Here is a 22,953-nt window from a genome sequence, read left to right as displayed (position 1 = left end):
TCCACGGTTGAGTTGGTATTGGTAAAGGAAGGTACAAACCATTACCTTAGATATAACATATGAGTCTATCAACAACCTGAGAGAAGAAGAAAATCTAAATTACTATTGACCATTGAAAATTCTCCTAAAAGTTGTACATGGTAATTTCATTATTTTTTTCTTACATTTAGTTATTTTCTGTTGATGTTTTTATCGAGGATTTGGTTGTCCGATCGTTCATACTTTGTGATTGTCTATAAGGCATGTATTTTGTCATTTGAAAATACCATAAAATTAGATTTCATCAAAATTTCCTTGTGTTGGTCATTATGAAATTTGATAACTTGCCTTTAACCATTTATCTCTCATCAAAAAAAAAAACATTTATCTCTGATTTTTAAATAATATGGTCGAAAATAGTCTGTTGCAATAATATTAAATAAAATGTTTACTATTAATTCTGACTAATATTAAAACTACTTGTATACTCATGTTTGTTAGAATGTCTTTTTAGTAGCTTTTGTCCCTTCAGTTTTACAAATTTAAAATCATTAGAGATCTATGAGGAAAATACTACTATTTTGTATTTTTGAAATGATGATACATATTTCTTTATATTTCTTTTTTTTAGATTTTTATTAATCCATTTTATTTTTTATATTTTAATATAAACTAGATCTCGACCCGCGCAACCGCGCGGGTTTTTATTTTCATTTATTTTTATATAAACATTTTGTTTTCAATTCTATATTGGTATATATTAATATAATTTTATCGTATATTTTTAAAACATAATAATTTTATCGTATATTTTTTTATTGAATTGGTTGTTTCCAGATCACGTTTTTTTTTGCTAGAAAAAAAATTGATAATTATTTAATTCCTATAATGTAGTAGACATATTATTTAGTTCCTATAATCTAGAAAGTGAATTATTTAGACATATAATAATGATAATATTAGAAATTAATGTAACATGACTTTCTAGTAAAAGGTCCATTAAGTCTATTTTTTTAAAAATCACACATGGTCAAAGTTGTGACTTCTCTTTTAATATATAAGATTAAAATAAATAGTAAAACAAAACCCAAAACAATAAAATAATATTTAAATACAAAAAGAGAAAGTATATAAAAATTTAAATATTTCATGCAGCTTATATACTTTAGCGAGAAAAATATAAAAATATCATGCAGCTTATATACTTTATCTATTAAATTAAAGAGTTGGAATCAACACTTTGGACCGAGGCACATGTACTCAATAGTCAGAAAAGGGAACAACATGTACATGTCAGATCCACGATACAAACTTCAGAAAGATGGTGCTTTACAGATGGTTCTTGGAAAGATAAGAAATTATTCTCGGGACAAGGATGATATAGTACTTTACCGGGATTCGATGGTTTATTAGGAGCAAGGAATGTAAGGGTATGTCTTTTACCTCTCCATTCGGAGATGAAAGCTTTAATTTGGGCAATGGAATGTATGAAGAATTTAAGACAATTTCATGTTACATTTGCAACGGATTGTTCTCAATTGGTGAAGATAGTTTCGGAACGAGAAGAATGACCAGCATTTGGAAGTTATCTGGAAGACATCAAGCTTCTACGAAGGAGTTTCCACAACTCAGATATTGTTCATGTACCTCGTACCGTCGTACGGAGAATCAAAGGGCGGATAGCTTAGCACGCAGTGCTAGAAGACAGTCGTCTTTCGTTGTTCACATGGATGCGGAGTTGCCGATTTGGTTTACAGAATCAATATGAGTCTGTGAATTTTTTGCTATCAAAAAAAAAATTAAAGAGTTAAATTTATTTTGTTAGATTGTTTGACATCTTCTATAAGTTCAAATATCTGTCGAGAAATACAAATCCTATCATAAAAGGGTCGCTCACATGTCAGCAAATAAATCAGTCACTGACTTGTGTCTGTAACATGCATATACATTACGATACTTTTGTCACATTGAACAATAAAAAAAATCGATGTGAAGATGTGAACTAAACATTACGACAAAAAAAAAAGAAAGATGTGGACTATTGCCATCTATCCCGACCCATCTTGTTGCCAGTAAACTTCAACCATTACTCCAATTAAATTCTCTGCGTTTGGTGTCAAGGATCCCAACAAATCTGGCTCCCACTGGTATCTTTATCTGTATCTACAATGATCATATAATTTAGTGGAATTCCTCGGCTCTGTTGCATTTTATATTTATATGTGCAATTGGATTTACCTTTTTGTGAGATGCCAGAATCTTAATTGAGGGTGACCATGGTTCCTTCAGTGGTTGCAGTTTCTATTTCACCCCGTCTAGCGATGTTCAGAAACACTTTTTCAAGAGTCGCAAGCCCGAGCTGTAAGTCCGAGATTCTAAACTCAGATTCCCCATTTTCTACCTCAAAAAATATTGCAGAAATATCTCTAGAGATAATATATAGTACATTTCTTACCGTAAGAAATGTTTCTTTGTCGTGGGGGATAACAAATATCAGAAAGCCTTGTTTTTGGATCAGCACGCTCAACTTTCAAGTGCTGCAAATAGTATATTAGTAATTAGGGTAAACTGTCCGGTAAAAACATATTTGGGTCTTTATAATACCTCATTACAAAATTTCTCCAGTGGCTCGTGCGAAGCTCCAGCACCGATGCTATTGTTCTGTTTGCTTTAAGAGAAGCTAATGGTAGGAACAAAACCAGTGCCGAAGTGGGAGTGCAATTAAGATTACTAAAACCTAGGTTATGACTCAAGAGAAGGAAGGTGGTGATCAGTGCCGTCCCGTAGTTGAGAGTGGCCTAAAGCAAAAAAATTATGTGACCTTTTACATAAGATACTAATGGTAAATAGTAACCACAACAATACAAAAAGGATTAAAATAATAATAATTATTATGGTTAAGATAGGAAATATGTTGGATAAGATAAAAATGGAATAAGGATATGATAATTTAAAATCAAACAAGGTAACCATTTCTCCAAAATATTATATGAAATGTGGCCTTATTTTTAGTATATAAAATATGGCCTGAATCAAATGCTTCATCTGCCTTACGGCAGGGACGGACCTGGTGGTGATAGAAGTATTGTGTACTTACGCCGAAGAATACAACGCTGCCATTACTGTATCTGTTGGGTCTACCGATCCCATCGAATCTTTGAGGGTAGTGAAAATAACAAAACTTATTTCCCGACTTAGAAGCCACCACGAAACACATTGCTTCTCTTAGAGTTTGCTATTGCAGATGTAGTGATCACATTCTGACATTCAAAAGGTAAGGCACAACTGATAGAACCCCCAAGACTCGTATCTTCAATTGAATATCACAGCATGAAAAGACGAAAGTTTGTGAGACACCATTATATATCAGTTTAAAATATACAATCAAGGATTAAGCATAATTATTTACCAACGAATTCATGGCGCCAGCCTTCTTGTGATGGTCAAATCCAAGTCTCACGAGAAGATAAACCAGCCTAGGAAGCTCATGGTTTTCTACATCGCAAACATTGTTGTTTCCAAGGAAGACCTTTTGGAATGAGCAAACATGAAAAATAAACAGATGCGTTTGGGAGTAATGCATACACACCACACTTATAACAAAATGAAACAGTTGACACCTCTGAGAATCTCACCTAGATCATGACAGGATGATCGGGCCAAGAATTACTGTCATGCATAGTCCAGTCATCTTCAGTAACTGTCTGTCAAGTCGCAACTATAACGCATTGATGTTAACCTTGAATTCTTAATCTCTTTGTGTCAAGGAAAAGAAAATGTAAATTTTGTAATATAAAGTCAGAAACTAATATTAACAAACCTTCATGGTTCCATGTATAAAAGAAAGTGAAACCACCAAAATAAGATTTCGTGGTTTTAGTTTTATAATAGCAACAGAGAGTAGTCGTTTAACCACATACCGGGTTTTTGCTCTATTTCGGTGATCTACTTCTTGGCCATCTTCCTCATTATCATCCTCGTCCTCATCCATCTGAAGGTCGTCTGCGTCAACAACTTGATCAGATGTCTTTTTCTTTAATGGTTGACCTGCATAAGAAACAGTAGATAGGTTCAAATCGGGGAACTTAATTAAGAAGCAATCAGAACTGAAGATTAAATAAAAAGGTGCACATCCCACCTGATATCATAGTTGTGCTTTAGCCTTGGAGTTTAATGAGGCCAGTGTTTTGGCCTTTGGGGAAGACGATGTGAGGAACTGTGGTCTTGAATCTCACCATTTATATAGTTAGGTTGGGGAAAGGGAAGAGGTTATTGTGTTGAATGGTACAGTTATTGATCTTATAGTGGGGAGGTCGATAGGCAGAGATATTGTCTTCAACTTAAACCGCTGAAGGGTGTAAAGGAAAAGTCACAGAACAACGTTTGAGGAAGAGACGATAGTCACGATACAATTGTGGAAATCTGTGTTAGCAAAAGGAGTGAGCTGACGTGGTAAGTTAAAGGCATACGATTGGTTGATTTTTTGGGCTGATGTGTCAGCTCTCTCCTTTGAGGAATATGAACTTTTAGTATTGTAAGATGAGATTTACTGATAATTTAATAATACTAGTCTAAGTAGTTAAAATATTTTTACATGAATTTGATTAAATGATTAATAAATTTATGATCAGTTAACCAAAAAAAAATCTATTTAAAACACTTTATAATCACTAAACTATCTTATCTATCACCTCTTTTAATTTTGATGCAAATTAAATTTCAGTTGCAAAATTTTCATAAATTTGATGCAAAATTTAGTAATGACAAATTCAGTGGAGTTATACATGCAGTTACTATATAGATTTTCAATCACAACATCACCTTATTTACTATACTATAGTCTCTTTGACTCAAATTCAAAATATTTTATAATTGCAAAGTTCTCAAATATTCCATTAAATATAATCCGTTCAATCTTGAAAGCAAACATTTATATTGAGGTGTCAAAATGGGTAAACTAACTCAAATCAATCCATATCCAAATGGATTAAGCAGTTTATGCATCATGAGTTAATCCAACCCATTAACAAAATGGATTGGACTAAACCATAACCCATATATATTAATGAGTTAGTGGTTTTAATGGGTTAACTCATTAACAATACTATTAATAAACAAAAATTTAAAAATTCTACTATATCACAATGAAATTACTATCAACCTATTAACATTGAATAACAAAAACGCTAATAACAAAAAATTAATTCATTTTTTAACCCGCGGTTCACCCGCGGTCGACCCAATGACCCAGCAACCCGGTAAGTCGTCCGGTTCAGTTTTCGGGTCGGGTTTAAAGACCATTAATCCATTAATATCCAAATTATTAACTCATTAGAACCATGGGTTGGTTTGGTTTGGATCAATCCATTAATTACAACCCATTTTGACACCCCTAATTATAATATTACTTTTAAATCAACAATAATTTCTTAAAACTTCACCAAAGATCGACATATAAGAAATACATCTAATTAAAATAAGTAAAATTAAAAATTATCGACCAAAAAATTATTAAGATTTCACCAGTGATTAACACATAAGTAAAAGTCTCTTAAGTAGCTTCTCACTTAATATATAATTTATATTTTTATTTTATAAATGATTTAATAACTCTTATAGATAATTTAAAGTTATGATAAAATTATGTTTAAGCCGTGATGAATGATTTGATAAATGTTTTAAATCTTTATATGATCTATAAAGAATATATGGACATCATAAGACATTAATAATTATTATACTACTTCATATTTGAGTATAATGTTTTATATAATAATATGAAATTATTATATTGATTTCTATAAATTTGTTTTCTATTCATTATTTTCTGTAGTTTAAAAATATAAAAATGAAATGATCAAATATTATTACTCTATTTTTTGTCAACCCTTATCACTCTTTCTATAATTTTGACAGTTAGTTACCATCAATTATTATTTTTAATATCTTATAGATTATTTGATAAGTGATATTAATTAGTTTCACACTATCTTTTATTTTAGATCTAACTAAAATAATTAAAAATGAAAAGTCATTGTCTAATCAAATTATAATAATTTTTAAAATTTTTTACCATTGATTGTCATCTAAGCAAAAGTCACTAACTTTTAACCACCCCAGTAATCCTCTAAATGTTACTAAAACTTAACAGAGGTAAGTAACATTCATGTTTCCATCTATTTTCTTCTTCTTTTTTCCTAATGTGTCACGCTAAGTTGCTGCATTAACTACATGTCTACATGCCTAAGACCTTGATTTGTAGGACATTAGCATTAATAGTAACAGTATGCTATAGAAGCAATATACAACAAGAGTTGTATGCTTTTGCTAAACTGTGTAATTAGAAGATTGGTAGAGCAGTATGAGTATGCTATTTAAAATTATTATAAAAACTAATATATAATATATAATATATTTATTTTTTAATGAATATATTTCTAATATATATATATATATATATATATAAATATATATCAACATATAAAATTAAAATGATATATAATTGATATATTTTATTTAATAATTTAAAAATTATGTTTATATCAAAAAATATTAAAATATCTATTTTTTAGAATATGTTTTTCACATTTAAAATAAATTATATTATATAAATTATATTATATTTTAAATGTGAAATACTATTTTTACAAAAAAATATTTTTATTGTAAATTAATTTTAGAAATTAAATTTTATTTTCTGGATATAAAAATAATTTTATGATATTATTAAATAAAATAAATGAATTAATTATAGATTCTTCTTAATTTTATAAATTATAAATGCAAATGATCTTCTAAGAACTTCATATGAGAGCATTGGCCAGAAAGCATTAGCATTTAATAAATGATTTTCTAAATAATTTTCTAACAATTGTTAATTGGATAATGTAGAGCATAATGCTAAACTGCTCTACCAATCAATGCCTAATTCGATCTTTTGTGGACACATATCCAATGTTTTTAATATTTCCAGAAAAGTCATACTAGGTCCGATCATAGATTAATGTTTTAAAATTTTCAACAAAGACTAATCCGTCTTTCAAAACACTGATATTATTTTCATATGTTATATACCATTAAAAAGTCATACTAAGTCCATCTCATTAATTATATTTACTTGATTACTTACATTAATCGATTAAATATATAATATTCCTAAGAAAATTAATCATAAGTATATCAATAAGAAATCATTTTTAATGTAAATTTAAATTTTACTTTTAGTTATAACAAAATCTGTTGAGAAAAAATATAACAAAATCTTACTAAGAATTTTAAATATTTTTTAAAAATTAGTGTATTAATTAATTTCGTAATTACTGTTATAATATTCATATAAATAAGAGAAATTCCCTAGGATACACATAAAAAAAATTTGTCACAAATATAGACCTTAAAAATAAAAATGACCAAAATAGAGTTAAATACTTTATCAAAATAAGTAAATATACACTTATAGAGTTAATTAATCTAAACATTAGGGTTTAGAGTTAAGGGGTGGGGTTTGGGGTTTAAGGTTTAAAATTTAAGATTTAGGGTTTAGAGTTTAGGGTTTCGGGTTTAGAGTTGAGGAGTGGGGTTTAGAGGATAGGATTTCAAATTTTTAAAAATAGAAAAAAAATATTTTCAAAATAAAAAATGCTATTTTGGTAATTTTAGTTTTTGAGATCTATTAAAAATGTCTATTTGAGAGAATTGCCCTATAAATAATGGTAAGTAAAATTTTATTATAAAAAAATCGATGCTATTTTTACGAATTTTATAATTATAGTATATATTATATTAAAACAGAAGTAATATATGAATTAAATATAAAATTATATTAAATTGGTAAATTGACATATTTTAAATGGATTAAAATTTGTAAATTATCCAATATTTTTATACAAAAAATAAAATTGTTAACATATGTCAAACTTTTATAGAACTCAAAAATATGTTAGTATGTAATAACAATTAGAAACAAAGTAAAATGTATAAAAAATGATTATATATTAATAACGTCGGATAAAAAACTTAACCAACAAAATTATAGAGTTAAACGATATAAAATACTAAAATACAAATCATTTATTTAAAACATTTGCGATAATATCAAAATCAAAATCTATTAAGCTTTATAGCTACTACCTACCTTCTAGGTAAACATTGTCTGCCTTTTGAGCACTAATACCCATATTTCAACACCTCTTCCCTACAACAGGTTTTTCCTATGTCTAAAGACTAATCAAAGCATTTGTTGGACTTATACCAAATATTTAAGTATATCTTAAATACTATAATATATTAAAAAAGATTTACAAAATTTGGAAGAAAACACCTAATCCTAATAAAAATAGAGAAATTGCCAAAAATACCATGTTTATAATACTACTTTTCATATTTACACTAGGGTTAATTTATCTAGACATAAGGTTTAGAGTTGAGAGGTGGAGTAGAGTTTTTGATATGTGAAATTTAGGATTCAAATAAATATATAAATAAAATACTTAAAAAATATTTTTTTTAAATAGTTCCAAAAAGAATTTTTGATTTTCAAAAATAAATTTAAAAAAAAAACAATTCAAAAAATTTCAAAAAACAAATTCAAAATAATTCAAAACAAAATTATAAAAAAATTATAAAAAAAGTTCGAATTTGAAAATGTATAATTCTAAAAAAATTATTTATTTATTTATTTATGTATTTATTTATTATATATATAGAGAACAAAAGTATAAGAATCTTTTGCCTATTAATGAAAAATGCATTTTTGAAAATGTCTCTAGTGATAAACATGAGGTAAACATGAAAATTTTCCCTGAAAGTAACAGAAGTAAGTAATACTTTCTTACGTTTCAATCTATCTTCCCTAGAACTGTATTTATTTTCCTAACTCGTCACGCTAAGTTGCTTACGATGGATTCAAATGTATTCCGGAAAGTCAAGAGAAAAGGTTTAAGCCTAGAGACGAACTCTCTACGATGAAACATGGTTAAATTAATAGTTATTTATCTTGATAATTATTGAAATCCAGCTTTGCATCACATATGGTGGTGTAGACATTAGTTGTCTGAAGCATTATCCATTTAAGCGTGGTCAGCGTGCTTTTCTCCGACTCATGATGATGAGAATAGAGGAATAAGAAGCCGTAGAAATTTCAATCTACACAAGACTTGACCGTTGACTTTGAATTACAACCTGTTGCTGTAATGTAGGATCATGACGTTAAAAGGTAACTTGGTTTGAAAGTCTTCATATTCCTAATTTAGCAATAAAGTTTTTATTAGGCGACTAGCAATCATTTGCAGCCTAAACTGTCCTTCATTTTTCTTCATCGTAAAAACAAACTTTACAAACTGGATGTTAGATTTGAAAGTCAAATAAATTAAAATGTTTGCTAAACATCAACTGTTACTTTGGTAAGTGATGGAGGGTACGAACAAGATATCAGCTCAATCTAGGGTTTTCGATTGAAAGAGACCTGCTTCTTGAAGAAGATGAATTTAATCGAATCTCTTCCAAGGCTTCTCGAACAAGATGAATTGAATCAAATCTTTATCAAGGTATAAAGCTCAAAGCTAGTTTATTAATTATCAAAAGCGTCCCTTACAAAAGCCATAAGAGAGTTCTTTATATAGAACTCTTAAACCGTCATTAAAATCCTTAACCTAATAGAAAAGGCAAAACATAAACCCTAAGTAAAAAGGAAATAACTTGAAAAGGAAACTTGACGTTGAAGCTACTCGGATGCTGCTGCATCAGGTCCCCCGGGGTGAAGAGGATTCGACCGCGAATCAGAGGGCTGCTCGGGAGGAAAATAGCGAGAGAGATACTTGACATTAAAAACGTCAGAAGTAGTTATATCAGCTGGGAGTTGGAGACGATAAGCATTGTCATTGATACGCTCAAGAACCTCCAAAGGACCAATCTTCTTTGCTTTTAACTTGTTATACGAGTGTGCAGGCATACGATCTCTAGTAAGAACTGCCCATACCAAATCACTGACCTCAAATACGAGACGCCGTCTATGGGTGTCTGCCGCAGCTTTATATTTTTGAGTCGATGTCTCCAAGTTGGATGTAGTTTGCTCATGTGTCTCGAGCACTTTCTCCATGAATGCTTCAGCTCCACCGTGAAGACGAACACGATCGGGCAAAGTGGAGAGATCTAGCAGAGCACGAGGAACGATTCCATAAATGATCTGAAACGGACTGAACTTCGAGCTTCGGTTAAAGGCGTGGTTATGGGCAAACTCAGCCTGGGGAAGCTTTGAATCCCACGACTTGATGGATGATCCGACTAAGCTGCGTACTAAGTTACCAAGAGAACGACTCGTGACCTCTGTTTGGCCGTCAGTTTGAGGATGATACGCAGAACTCATATCAAGACTTGTATCGAAGAGCTTCCATAATGAGCGCCAAAAGTGACTAAGAAAGCGAGAATCTCTGTCGGAGACAATCGACAATGGTAATCCATGAAGCCGGTACACCTCTCGGAAGAACAAAGTGGCGACTTCAACTGCATCAGTTGTACGTTTGCAGGGTATAAAGTGAACCATTTTTGAAAACCGATCTACCACGACAAAAATTGAATCGAACCCTTTTTGAGTCCGTGGCAATCCCATGACAAAATCCATACTAATATCTGTCCACGGTTGAGTTGGTATTGGTAAAGGAAGGTACAAACCAGCATTGGAAGCTTGACCTTTGGACGTTTGACAAGTAACACAACGCTCCACAAAACGTTCCACGTCCCTTCGCAGCGCTGGCCAGAAATACGACGCAGAAACAAGGTGAAGGGTTCGATCTCGTCCGATGTGACCTTCATTATGCAGCTCGGAAATAAGTTGCAACCGAAGACTACAATCAGGAACACAAAGACGGTTTTCCTGGAATAAGAAACCATCATGGATCGAGTACGGTAAGGATGGACCAGCAGAAACGGCAGTCCAAATTGGGCCAAAAAACTTATCGGTCGGGTATAGGTCCATAAACGAACTAAATCCAGGGACCGAGACATGAAGGACGGAGAGGAGAGAGTGTCGACGACTCAGGGCGTCAGCTACGCGGTTGCTAGTTCCCGAGGTGTGCTTGATCACGAATGTAAACTGTTGTAGATAGGCGATCCAAGAGGCATGTCGAGCAGATACTTTATCTTGAGTGCTAAGATGCTTTAGGGCGTCATGATCAGTGTAAAGTACAAATTCCTTGTGGAACAAGTAATGCCTCCAGTGCTTGATTGCTTGCACAATAGCATAGAACTCGATGTCATACGTACTATAACGAAAACGCGCACCAGATATCTTCTCGCTAAAGAATGCGATCGGCCGGTTTCGTTGGCTAAGGACAGCGCCAATCCCACTTTTAGACGCGTCGCAGTGGAGTTCAAATACCGCCGTAAAGTCTGGTAAAGCCAAGATAGGTGCTGAACTAAGTTTGTCTTTGATGATGTTGAAAGCAGTAGTAGCAGCCGGTGTCCATATAAAAGCTCCCTCGCGAATACAGTTAGTCAAAGGTGCCATGATAGCACTAAACTGAGGAACAAAACGTCGGTAAAAAGATGCAAGCCCATGAAAGCTCCGTGCTTCGGTGATAGTATGTGGTTCTGGCCAAGTCTTGATGGCGGATACTTTTGCAGGGTCGACGGAAAGGCCCTTCTCTGAAACAATGTATCCCAAGAAGTGAACGTGTGCGGAACCGAAAGCACATTTTTTTTAGTGTTGCAAAAAGTTTATCCCGTCGAAGAACAAGGAGGACTTCCCGCAGGTGTGTCATATGATCCTCCATGGTGAGGCTGAAGATTAAGATATCATCGAAGTAAACAACGACGAATTTGCCAATGAAGGGACGAAGAGCCTGATTCATCACTCTCATAAACGTGCTTGGTGCGTTAGATAAGCCAAACGGCATTACCGTCCACTCAAAAAGTCCTTCACGAGTTTTGAAAGCTGTTTTCCATTCATCTCCTTCGCGAATATGAATCTGGTGGTAACCGCTTTTTAAATCCAGCTTAGAGAATATCCGTGCTGTCCCGATTTGATCAAGAAGGTCATCAAGGCGAGGAATTGGGAAACGATATCGAACAGTTATTTTATTCACCGCACGACTATCCACACACATACGCCACGAACCATCCTTCTTTGGAACTAATAGGGCTGGAACGGCGCAAGGACTCATGCTCTCCCGTAAGAAACCTCGAGTAATTAGTTCTTCAACTTGCTTTCGTAGTTCCTCATGTTCTGTTGGACTCATTCGATAGTGCGCACGGTTGGGGAGATTAGCATCAGGGATAAAGTCTATTTGGTGTTGAATATCTCGCAATGGTGGCAATCCCGGAGGAAGATCGTTTGGGAAAACGTCCTCAAATTCTTTGACGATGGCTTGAAACTCTGGCCGAGTTTCATTGTCAAGAAGTGGCGACGATGGCGTCGCAGTTAAGATAAAAACTATATCTTCTTCGCGCATTACCGCTTCGAATGGTGTCTTGTGTAGAAGTAAGAGAGGGTTAGATGAGTCTGTAGGACGTGCTGGAGAGGGAGTTGTAGGTGATGATGATGACGGCAGTGAAGGTTTAAGGGTGAAGGTACGATTGTTGAATGTGAAAGTATAGGTGTTTAGGAAACCGTCGTGTACTATTCTTCGGTCGAACTCCCATGGACGTCCGAAAAGCAAATGACATGCATCCATTGGAGCAATGTCACAGTAAATTGTGTCACGATATGTATCACCAATAGAGAAGGTGGCCAAAGCTCTACGAGTGACCAGGAGATCGTGAGTTTGCTGTAGCCAGGCGAGTTTATACGGAGCCGGGTGCTGTTCATCTTTGAGTGCGAGCTTTGTTACGGCGTCCGCGGCAATAACGTTTTCACTACTACCAGAGTCGATAATCAGTTTACATACTTTCCTTTCGATGGTGCAACGAGAGTGAAATAGATTATTGCGCTGGGGGAAGTCGTTGCTGCTGCGTGGTGCTAGGCAAGAACGGCGCAACATTAGACAAACACCAGTATCGGGCCCTAATTCCTCAGGTTCGTCATAGATAGGTTCATTGAACTCAATCTCAACATCACGGCCTGAAGAGTCAAGCAAGAGGCCTCGTTGATTTCGATGAGGGCAAGCCGCCTGCCTGTGCCCAGCTTCGCCGCAGGCGAAACATCGCAAGGTACCTGTGCGGGCTGGTCGTGACGCATCAACGGGAACAATGGCTGTCGAGGGTGTGGCCGCGAGCGGTGCCGGTGTTGTAGCTGTTGGAGTTGTGACCTGTGATGTGCGTTGTTGCCGAGTGGAATTCCACGGAATGGAGGTCGCTTTGTTTTGTGCTTCGACGGTTAAAGCCTGTTGATGAGCTTCTGAGAGCGTGAGAGGATTAAACAGGTTCAACGTATGCTGAATTTGTTGTCGAAGACCACCGATGAAACGGGCGACTAGTTGCCTATCTGAATCATGAAGATCAATTCTGTTTAATAACAAGAAAAATTATGTGGCATATTCTTCTACCGTACGGCTTCCTTGACGGAGATGTTGTAGTCGTTGAAATATTAACTGGTCGTAGTTATAAGGTAGGAACGTCTTTCGCATATGTTTCTTCAATTTGTCCCATGTCTCGATTTTAGGTTTGCCTAAACGAAGTCTGGATGCCTTAAGTTGAGTCCACCACGCGGTTTCTCTGCTGTGAAACCGCATCGCAAGGACAGGGACACATTGGTCAAGCGGAACATGCTTAAATTCTAGTATTTCGTCTACCGTAGCGATCCAGTCAAGGAGATCTTCCGCGACCTGGCTGCCATGGAACTCTGGTATTTCGAATTTAAAGCTCCGATCCCATTGGTCATGAGGTTGAGCTGGTTGAGCTCTTGGTCGATTTTCTCCAAGAATCGCGAATGGGTTAGCATCGTCTTCGTGATCGGATTGTTCATCATCTCGTTCTTCTACTGGTGCGGCGGCTGGTGCGTTACGTTGAGCTAGCAGACCGTGCATTGCTTGAGTAAGTTGAGCAAGTTGTGTCTGCATCTCTTCCATGGTGCGTTGTGTGATTTCAGCTTGGGTTTCTTTCTTGGCGCGGGGCATGGTGACGAACGAAGGTTGTGGGCGCGGGGTGCGGGTGGTGATGGTTTTGCTCTGATACCAACCTGATGGAGGGTACGAACAAGATATCAGCTCAATCTAGGGTTTTCGATTGAAAACTCTAGAGACGTGCTTCTTGAAGAAGATGAATTTAATCGAATCTCTTCCAAGGCTTCTCGAACAAGATGAATTGAATCAAATCTCTATCAAGGCATAAAGCTCAAAGCTAGTTTATTAATTATCAAAAGCGTCCCTTACAAAAGCCATAAGAGAGTTCTTTATATAGAACTCTTAAACCGTCATTAAAATCCTTAACCTAATAGAAAAGGCAAAACATAAACCCTACGTAAAAAGGAAATAACTTGAAAAGGAAACTTGACGTTGAAGCTACTCGGATGCTGCTGCATCAGTAAGTATGGCATTCGTAGAAATATCATAAAAATAACTTCTTAAAGGAATTGAATATTTGTTAAATGTTAGTTGCAAAAAAAAAGAATATTTGTTAAATGTTTTCTGGACAGTCTGTTTTCTACTAATCTGATATCAATCTTCCAAAATTAATAAATTTGTCCTATGTTTTTTACCATTATTTTTGCTAACAAAATATATTTACTGCAAATATAATTATTTTATATGTAAGCATAAGTTGGAAAATGTACAATGAAAAATGTATATCATTCAGATTGGTTGATTTATTTACATACTAATATGTTTATTTTTTCTGGGTAAATTTATTCATAGAACATTAGATTTAATATTAAAATAATTAACTTTTATTTGTGTCAGTACGTTTAGCAAAAGACAAAAAAATATGTGAAAAAGGTTTTTATTAATTTTTTATTAGACCTTATGAAAGGTTGTCTACGTACCATTCTTTGAGGATTAAGCCGAACGTAATTCAATTTACAAAGAGTTGAACAAGAGATCAGACTGTTTTCGCGATGCTTGTCTGGTAATAGAGTGCAAGCAATAGAAAATATGGTAAAAACCAAACCTAAGGTTTCTAAGTGCAAAGAGTTTTGGTAACCAAAGACTTATTTTTTTCTTTCTGCCCGGATGTGCTTATATATGCTTCCAGAGTCGGTCGTCTTTCTCCTTCCATCACGATTTTGGTTTACTCTTTCGCAGAGATTCTTCCTTACGTTCTCGAAACTCACGTTTATCTTGGAAACTTCACATTTATCTATCTTTTACATTTATCTTCACCAAGCCAAGTAAACCGACATTGCAATCCAGACTGGTTCTCATTCGAAGCCATAAGTGGGCTTTCATCATGTTTTAGGTAGTTTCAGGACGTTTTACGACTTACTTGTTTTTACGACTTTTCTCTGAGAAATCGTCGATTTGTCCGGTTTACGATTTTTATGTTGTTGGTCTTATGAAATGATAAAAATCAATTCATTTAGTCAAAAACACAATGGTGTTTAATTAATCATCCTCGACTCGAAATTTGACTTAAACTTTTATGAGAAAATAATGTCTTTGCTTGTTTTCTTCGTGAAATCTCAATGGAAACTCCGACTGCGACGAAACTAAAGACATTTCAAAGGAGATTCAAATGAGAACATTGAGAACAATGGATATGGCAATGAAAAAGGTTTTTGGGCGATGAGAAATATAGAAGAAGCTTGGAGGGCGATGACAAAGCCTCATGGGCGATAAGGAAGAGAGATGAAGCTTGGAGGGCTATGAAAAAGCTTCATGGGCGATGAGGAAGAGATATGAAGCTTGGACGGCGATGAAAATGCTTCATGGGAGATGAGGAAGGGAGATGGAGCTTGGAAGGCGATGATGACAAAGCTTCATGGGCGATGAGGAAGAGAGGTGAAGCTTGGAGGGACGAGATGAGATGACAAAGATTCATGGGCGATGAGGAAGAGAGATGAAGCTTGGAGGGCGATGAAAAAGCTTCATGAGCGATGAGGAAGAGAGAAGAATCTTGGAGGGCGATGACAAAGCTTCATGGGCGATGAGGAATAGAGATGAAGCTTGGAGGGCGATGAGGAAGAGAGATAAAGCTTGGAGGGCAATGAGAGAGAGAGAGAGAGAGAGAGAGAGAGAGAGAGAGAGAGAGAGAGAGAGAGAGAGAGAGAGAGAGAGAGAGAGAGAGAGAGAGAGGAGAAAGGATGTGGGTCCCAGAGTGATGAAGTCTTTCTCCTGTTCCTTTCTCTTTTCCGTTGATCGTTTCGTATAGTTTCAGAATTGTTTTGTTTGTTTTACTTTACACAAGTTTTTAGCTAGGATTTTCTGAAAGTTGTTTTGTGGAAGATTATCTTGTAGATTTTCTTACAAGAGTTTTTTCGCAGAAACTTTCCGAATTTCATTTTGTGGAAGATTGTTTTGTAAAACTCGTTCGCAAAAACTTTCTGAAATAACATTTTTCCGATCATCTCATGTTTGCATAGAAACTCTTTTATTCCTAGTTTGTGATGAAATATATGAATTTTGTTCGTGTATCATTATGCAAACAGGTTTGGCTTTTGCAGTTTAGTTTCTTCGGTATTTCCATCTCATATTTACTTTTGGTACAATTTCTCGAAGATTTTAGCCGTTGGTTTTGTGTGGACCGATTTTAACCCTAACAATATTAGTTGTTTGTACCAGAGGTTCTTGGTGAAAATCAATGAAATGGTTGAAAAAAATAAACTAAAGAATATAATATTTAGATAAAAAATTTATCTCTATACCAGGATATATCTTATATATTAAATGAGAAGTCACAACCTTGATTCATGTGTGATATTTTAAAAAATGGACTTTCACTAAAAATCAGTTATGATTCATTTGGTCCTACTAATATGACTTAATAATATATAATTCCTAATATAACAATCGACTCCTATAAAACCGGATTGGTTAACAAACACATACTCCCTCTGTTTCAAAATAGTTGATGTTTTGGTTCAATGCACAAGAATTAAGAAATACACTTTTACCTAAAATAATAGCATTTAAAATATAAACTAAAACAAATTCAACCAATCATGAAAAAAAACTATAAAACATCATTGGTCACACAGTTTTCAATAAAGCTAAGACTAATATAAAATATCAAAACATCAAATATTTTGAAACATCTAAAACTCTCCAAAACATCATCTATTTTGAAACAGAGGGAGTATTTGATTACTTAATAAATTATACATAGTAGTAATATAAACCATTGTATAGTTCAAAATACTGAACCGATTTAAATAATTTAACCAATATATATATAATGAGTTGTATTAAAATAGAAATTATGACTTCTTTCATGTGTGATTTTTTAATTTGAACCATTTAAAAAATATTAAATGTATTTTATTAATATTAATAATATATATAATATTTGAAGTACTTTAGTCATAATATCTTTTGATATCTTTTAATTTTAAATATAATTTTTCTTAAATCAAACAAATCTGTTTAAAAAATTTTAACAAGATCTTAATTTTCAAAAATTCTATGTAAATATTTTTTATAATTCGTAATTAGTTTTAAAATATTATTATACATTAATATATTTTATAAAATGAAGAATAAATTATCTTATTTTACCTATTATATAATCATAATCAATCATATTAAAAGAAAATTATTATATTAAACTAAACATGATAAACTACATTAAATTATTAGATTTATATATTTTATTTTCAGAAGTATTTATGTTCAGAATATAATATGTTGGTAACATGGGTTAACATTAGCAAACTATATAATACATGTATAAAAATTAACATGTGTTTTATTAAAGCTAATAATATAAAAATTGTTGTATTTATTTTAATTATGATATCTTTGCATTTTAACTATATATATATATATATAATTCTAACAAATCTGTTGAAAAATATTTTAACAATATCTTAACTTTCAGGAAGTTTATGTAAATATTTTAACTAATTTTGTAATTAGCAATGAACTATTATTATTCATTAATATATATTCAATTATCGTTTATAAAATGAAACACAAAAATTATATCTTATTTTATTTATTTTATAATAATAATAATTCATGTTAAAGTAAAAATATTATATTAAATTAAATATGATAAATTATATTAAATTGATAAATTTATAATTTTATTTTCATAAATATAAAATATTTATACTAAAAATATAATACGATGACATAACCACTTAACATTCGCAAACTATATGATACATGTATAAAAATTGAATGTATTTTAGATTTTTTGTATATATAAAGAATATATTTTTAAAATGAATAAACGTAAAAAAAATATTGCTATAAGGAAATACGACTTTGAAGGTTGGCGGGTCAAAATTGAATATAAATTTGATACAAAATAATTTTCAAATATGTTGTTTCATGCATATATTAATTTGTTTAATAACAAAATCCAAATACAGTAACATAAATATATAATAAGAAATAACAAATACATGTGATGGTTTTAAACTATTGATTGTTACACCATGTAAACTATAAAATTGTTATATTTGAAATAGGTATATAAACATTTAAATATATGGTTAACGTTAAAATTGTATATCACTAATGAACTAAAATAAATATATATATTTATAAAACCGAAAAAGAATACCCGCGCGGTTGCGCGGATCAAGATCTAGTATTGTTTTAAATAAGCAGAGGTATTTTCAAAGTACCAACGTTATCTGTGAAAGGATTATGTTATGTGATGCCGTATCAGAGATATTTGTAATTATTAAAAAGTGAAAACAGTTAGTTATATGGCCGCCAAGATGGACCTAGACATCGTCTACGCGCACTTCTCTTCAACTATGCTCAGATCATCTTATTATTATATAAGATATCCAAAGAGAATGAAACGTACTTGGATTTTAAAACTCTTCAGAGCTTGAGACCTGAGAAAAAAAAATTCATGGAGATGTCAGAAGCTTCAAAACAGACTACAAGACATGGTACTTTCGCTGTCTTAAATTCTTTTTTTTTTCTATATTGTTTCTGCTCCCAAAAATAGCAACTAAGGATTATAAATTTTCTTGAATCAACAGAAGAATCAGAGCACCTTCAGAATCCAGAACCAGACCAGATATTGAGCCAAAGAAGATCGTTGATTGTAACTCAAAGAAAATGGTGGCTCTCTGTTTCGTTGTGTCTTTTTCTGGTCGTGCTCGGAGACTCTCTTGTCATGCTTCTCTTAAACTTCTTCTATGTCCAAGACAATCGAGAAGATAGTGATCAAGATCTACAATACACAGGAACATGGACACAGGCTCTGATTCAAAACGCTGCGTTTCCAATCCTTATCCCTCTCTTCTTCATTTTCCGTTCCCCAAAACAAAACCCTGAAACCAACAATACTCGTTTTCTCTCTTTTCGTATCCTCTTTCTGTACATGTCGCTTGGTGTTCTTGTTGCTGCTCATAGCAAGTTATTCGCTCTTGGGAAGTTATACGCGAACTATGGTGTATTCACGTTGATTTCCGCGATCCAATTGATATTCACAGCTATTTTCACAGCCATCATTAACCGTTTCAAGTTTAACAGATGGATCATCATATCTATTCTCCTCACTATTGTGATATACGTATTCGGTAGCCCTGAATTTGGAGGAGAGCCTGATGAAAATGAAGAATTTTATAACATCCAAGCTTGGTTAACCTTCGCGGGTTCGGTTGCTTTCGCACTATCTCTCTGCTTCTTCCAACTCGGGTTTGAGAAACTTTTGGTGAAAACAAAGAGATATGGTAACAAGAAAGTGTTTAGAATGGTCTTGGAGATGCAAATATGCGTCTCTTTTGTCGCATCAGTTGTTTGTCTTGTTGGTTTGATTGCAAGTGGTGAATATAAGGAATTGAAAGACGATAGCCAACGGTTTAAGAAAGGCGACACATATTATGTTTTAAGTTTGGTTGGGTTGGCTTTGTCGTGGCAGGTTTGGTCGGTCGGATTGATCGGGTTGGTGCTTTATGTTTCGGGTTTGTTTGGTGATGTCGTACATATGTGTACTTCACCACTTGTGGCTCTGATTGTTGTGTTAGCATTTGATTTTATGGATGATGATTTTAGTTGGCCTAGAATAGGTGCTTTGATAGGAACAACTTTGGCTTTAGGATCGTACTTCTACTCAATGCACAAAAAAAACAAGAAGGAGATGATGGAACTTGACCGAAGAGAGAACAGTGTTGAAGTTTAATCTCTCATGTCAAATATACGTTTGGGTCTTTTCAAATACTTTCTTGTACTTCTTTATCTTTCAAATCAATGTCAAATATGTTGTATAGATCTGAAAACTGTGTAATTCATTGTTAATTGTTGTACTTTTCCGGTACTTGTTAATAAACGTAAAAAAAAAAAAGTGGTTAATGAGGATTTGGTTCCCTTTGTGAATTGTATATTTCTCTTATTGAGTAATGGAATTTTTTTTGCTCAACAAAAAAAAGTAATGGAAAATATTATCGAATATAAAGAAGAGCCTAGACTAATAAATAAAAGGGAAAGGAAATTTAAGTTCCTAATTTATAGGATGGTGAAATAATGAACCACTAGGTAATGCGTGCACGGATTGAAATAGTTGATTAGATTATCTATTTTACTTTGTAATAAGAAATTTGTAATATAACTTTTTCTAGGGACGAACATTCATATATTCATTCAAATCCAATTGATTTATTGCATATTCGGTTCGGATTCGAGTTCGGTACCCATTTTAATTATTTAATTTTTAACAAAAAAGACCAAATATACTTAAGTTCTCAAAATCCAAAACTTAAAATAATATAAAACATAAAAAATTGAATAAATGTAAGACTAAATACTTAAACTTACATAAAAATTAGTCCAGCTTAAATATTTGGATTGAAAAATATATATTTTGAGTATTTTGAACATTTTTGTTATTTTTAGATATTTACTTGTAACTACTTTGATAATTTTTAGATATTTTCATATTTTTTAATATCTAATAGATATAAAATTAAAATTAATTAATATATTTAAGTATATAATTATAATTTAGATATTTTTGCGATCCGGAATATTTTAGTTTAGAACGGATTTGGATATGGTTATTCGGATATTAAAATTTTGGATCTATTTCAATATTTTATCAGTTTTAGTTTGTGTTTTATATTACTTTCAAATCAAGTTTGGTTCGGTTCTTTGGATTTTGGTATTTTACCAAGGCTTATTTTCTTCTATTAATATAGAACAAAATAAAATAAATGTGTAAAACAACAACAATGATTAAAAGGGCTTATTTAGGGAATAACCTTAAAAAAAAAGAGAAATTAAAAGATGTTATTCCCAACATCCCTACACATAATCGCCTCTACAATCAACTACTTCATACAGCTACCTTCCAGGTAACAATATCAAAAACTTCCTTTAAAAATATAAATAATGGTCAACTAATCATGACAACTAAAACATATAGTTTAACAAATTCATATGAGGCAAGAAATTAACCACAATGATGAAAAATCATAAACAAAACTCATAATTAGACTGGTTTTTAACTGGTCCTTGCCAAACACAATATTTACATTGCAAAACTTACGTTTCACCTCATATAAAACTATATTATAGATCAATGACAATGAAGCTACACTATGAATAACAAAAATATCTGAGTTAGGAAACTGCAAAACATAAGTAATTAAGAACATATAGTTTTCATTGTGACAAGTATTATCCTCATAATAACTAACACTTGAGGGTCTTCTTTTCTGCTCATGTGTTTAATTTTGAGATTAATTTTCTTTTTGTCAAAACTGTTCATTTAATAACAACAACACCTTCATCATGGGTCCAATTTCTTCTCCAAATAATTTTTTGTTATCCAAGACATTTTATCTTGTTAATATTTTGACTGAGTAACCATTCTATTAATTAAATCTTGAATTTTTGTAGGGCTGGGCAATCGGATTTCGGTTCGGGTATATTTTGGTTTTAGGTTTTCAGGTTCATGAATTTCCGCTCCATTCAGATATTATAAAAGTTTGGGTCGGATTCAGTTCGGATTTAGTCGGGTTTGGTTTGGTTTTAGTTATATTTCCAAGATCCGATTGAACCTAAAATAGTTTTGGTTTTGGATACGTAATCGGGTTATCGGTTCCAAAAATATTAATTTGTACTTGATTAAACTCAATATATATCCAATAATTTATATACATTTGTTTACGTGGATTCCTCAAAACTTATTGTTTCCTTCAAAATAATTTTAGCAGACTTGTCTATCAACCAAACGAAACTCTTCTTTGTACTATACGTAACAACATCAGATATATCATGACAAACCAAAGCTTTGTATGCATGAAAATCATACATAATGAAACGTAAGCAAATAAAAATTAACAACTAGAAACTCTATAAACCTAAGAAACACTATTTAAACATTTAAAAAACATTGTTTAAACTTGAAAAGTAATTGAATTCCAAATACAATTGTCAAAGTATAAGAACATTAATATTTTAACCAAATACCAAAAATATATATTAAACTAAGTATTTGAGTCAATTATTTATGTAATAAATAATTATTTTAGATGTTCAATAATATTTTAGTGTATTTTAAATACATATTAGAAATTAAGATCATGTTTGGTAAAAAAAAAATTTGGAGGATTTTGAATCTTTCGGGTTCTATCAGGCCCGAGTTTGGTTCGGATAAAACGATAACCCAAAATACCATAAAACAAGATCCATTCGATATTTATATTTTGGATTCATTTTTGTTGGATCAGGTTTGGTTCTGGTTTTTTTGGTCCAGTTTATTTGCCCAATCCTAATTTTTTGGCATAAAATATTAATTTATAGATTTATTTTAAAGAAATCTATATCAATTTAAAGAGGATCAACTGATCCAGTGTATAGACAATATTATAAGTGAAATAAAAACATATGCATGTTTTGTGGCAACTTTCTATTCCTTAACAAGTGGGAAAAAAAGGCAACAAGTCTCTTAGAGCCGTCGGATCAATCTAACGGTCAAGAA

The 22,953-nt window shown here is 32.5% G+C and overlaps 1 protein-coding gene across 1 annotated transcript; it reads left to right on the top strand.

Annotated features, from left to right (window-relative positions):
• Window positions 1-17,952: 17,952 nt before the first annotated feature.
• LOC103828691 (probable purine permease 18) lies at window positions 17,953-20,348 on the top strand. Its single transcript, XM_009104317.3, has 2 exons — window positions 17,953-18,916; window positions 19,010-20,348. Exons 1-2 carry the CDS (start codon window positions 18,877-18,879, stop codon window positions 20,152-20,154), a joined length of 1,185 nt encoding a protein of 394 aa, XP_009102565.1. The 5' UTR covers window positions 17,953-18,876; the 3' UTR covers window positions 20,155-20,348.
• The last annotated feature ends 2,605 nt before the right edge of the window (window positions 20,349-22,953 follow it).

This window comes from Brassica rapa, chromosome A01 (assembly GCF_000309985.2).
Source record: "Brassica rapa cultivar Chiifu-401-42 chromosome A01, CAAS_Brap_v3.01, whole genome shotgun sequence".
Lineage (NCBI taxonomy): Eukaryota > Viridiplantae > Streptophyta > Magnoliopsida > Brassicales > Brassicaceae > Brassica > Brassica rapa.
Note: the sequence above shows the minus strand (reverse complement) of the source record. Positions and strands in the feature narration are given on the sequence as shown.

Bases quoted from the DNA above. Each gene is read 5' to 3' on its own strand.
- LOC103828691 (XM_009104317.3), top strand. From the start codon at position 18,877: ATGGAGATGTCAGAAGCTTCAAAACAGACTACAAGACATG. The intron at 18,917-19,009 runs GTACTTTCGCTG...TTGAATCAACAG, and splicing joins AAAACAGACTACAAGACATG to AAGAATCAGAGCACCTTCAG.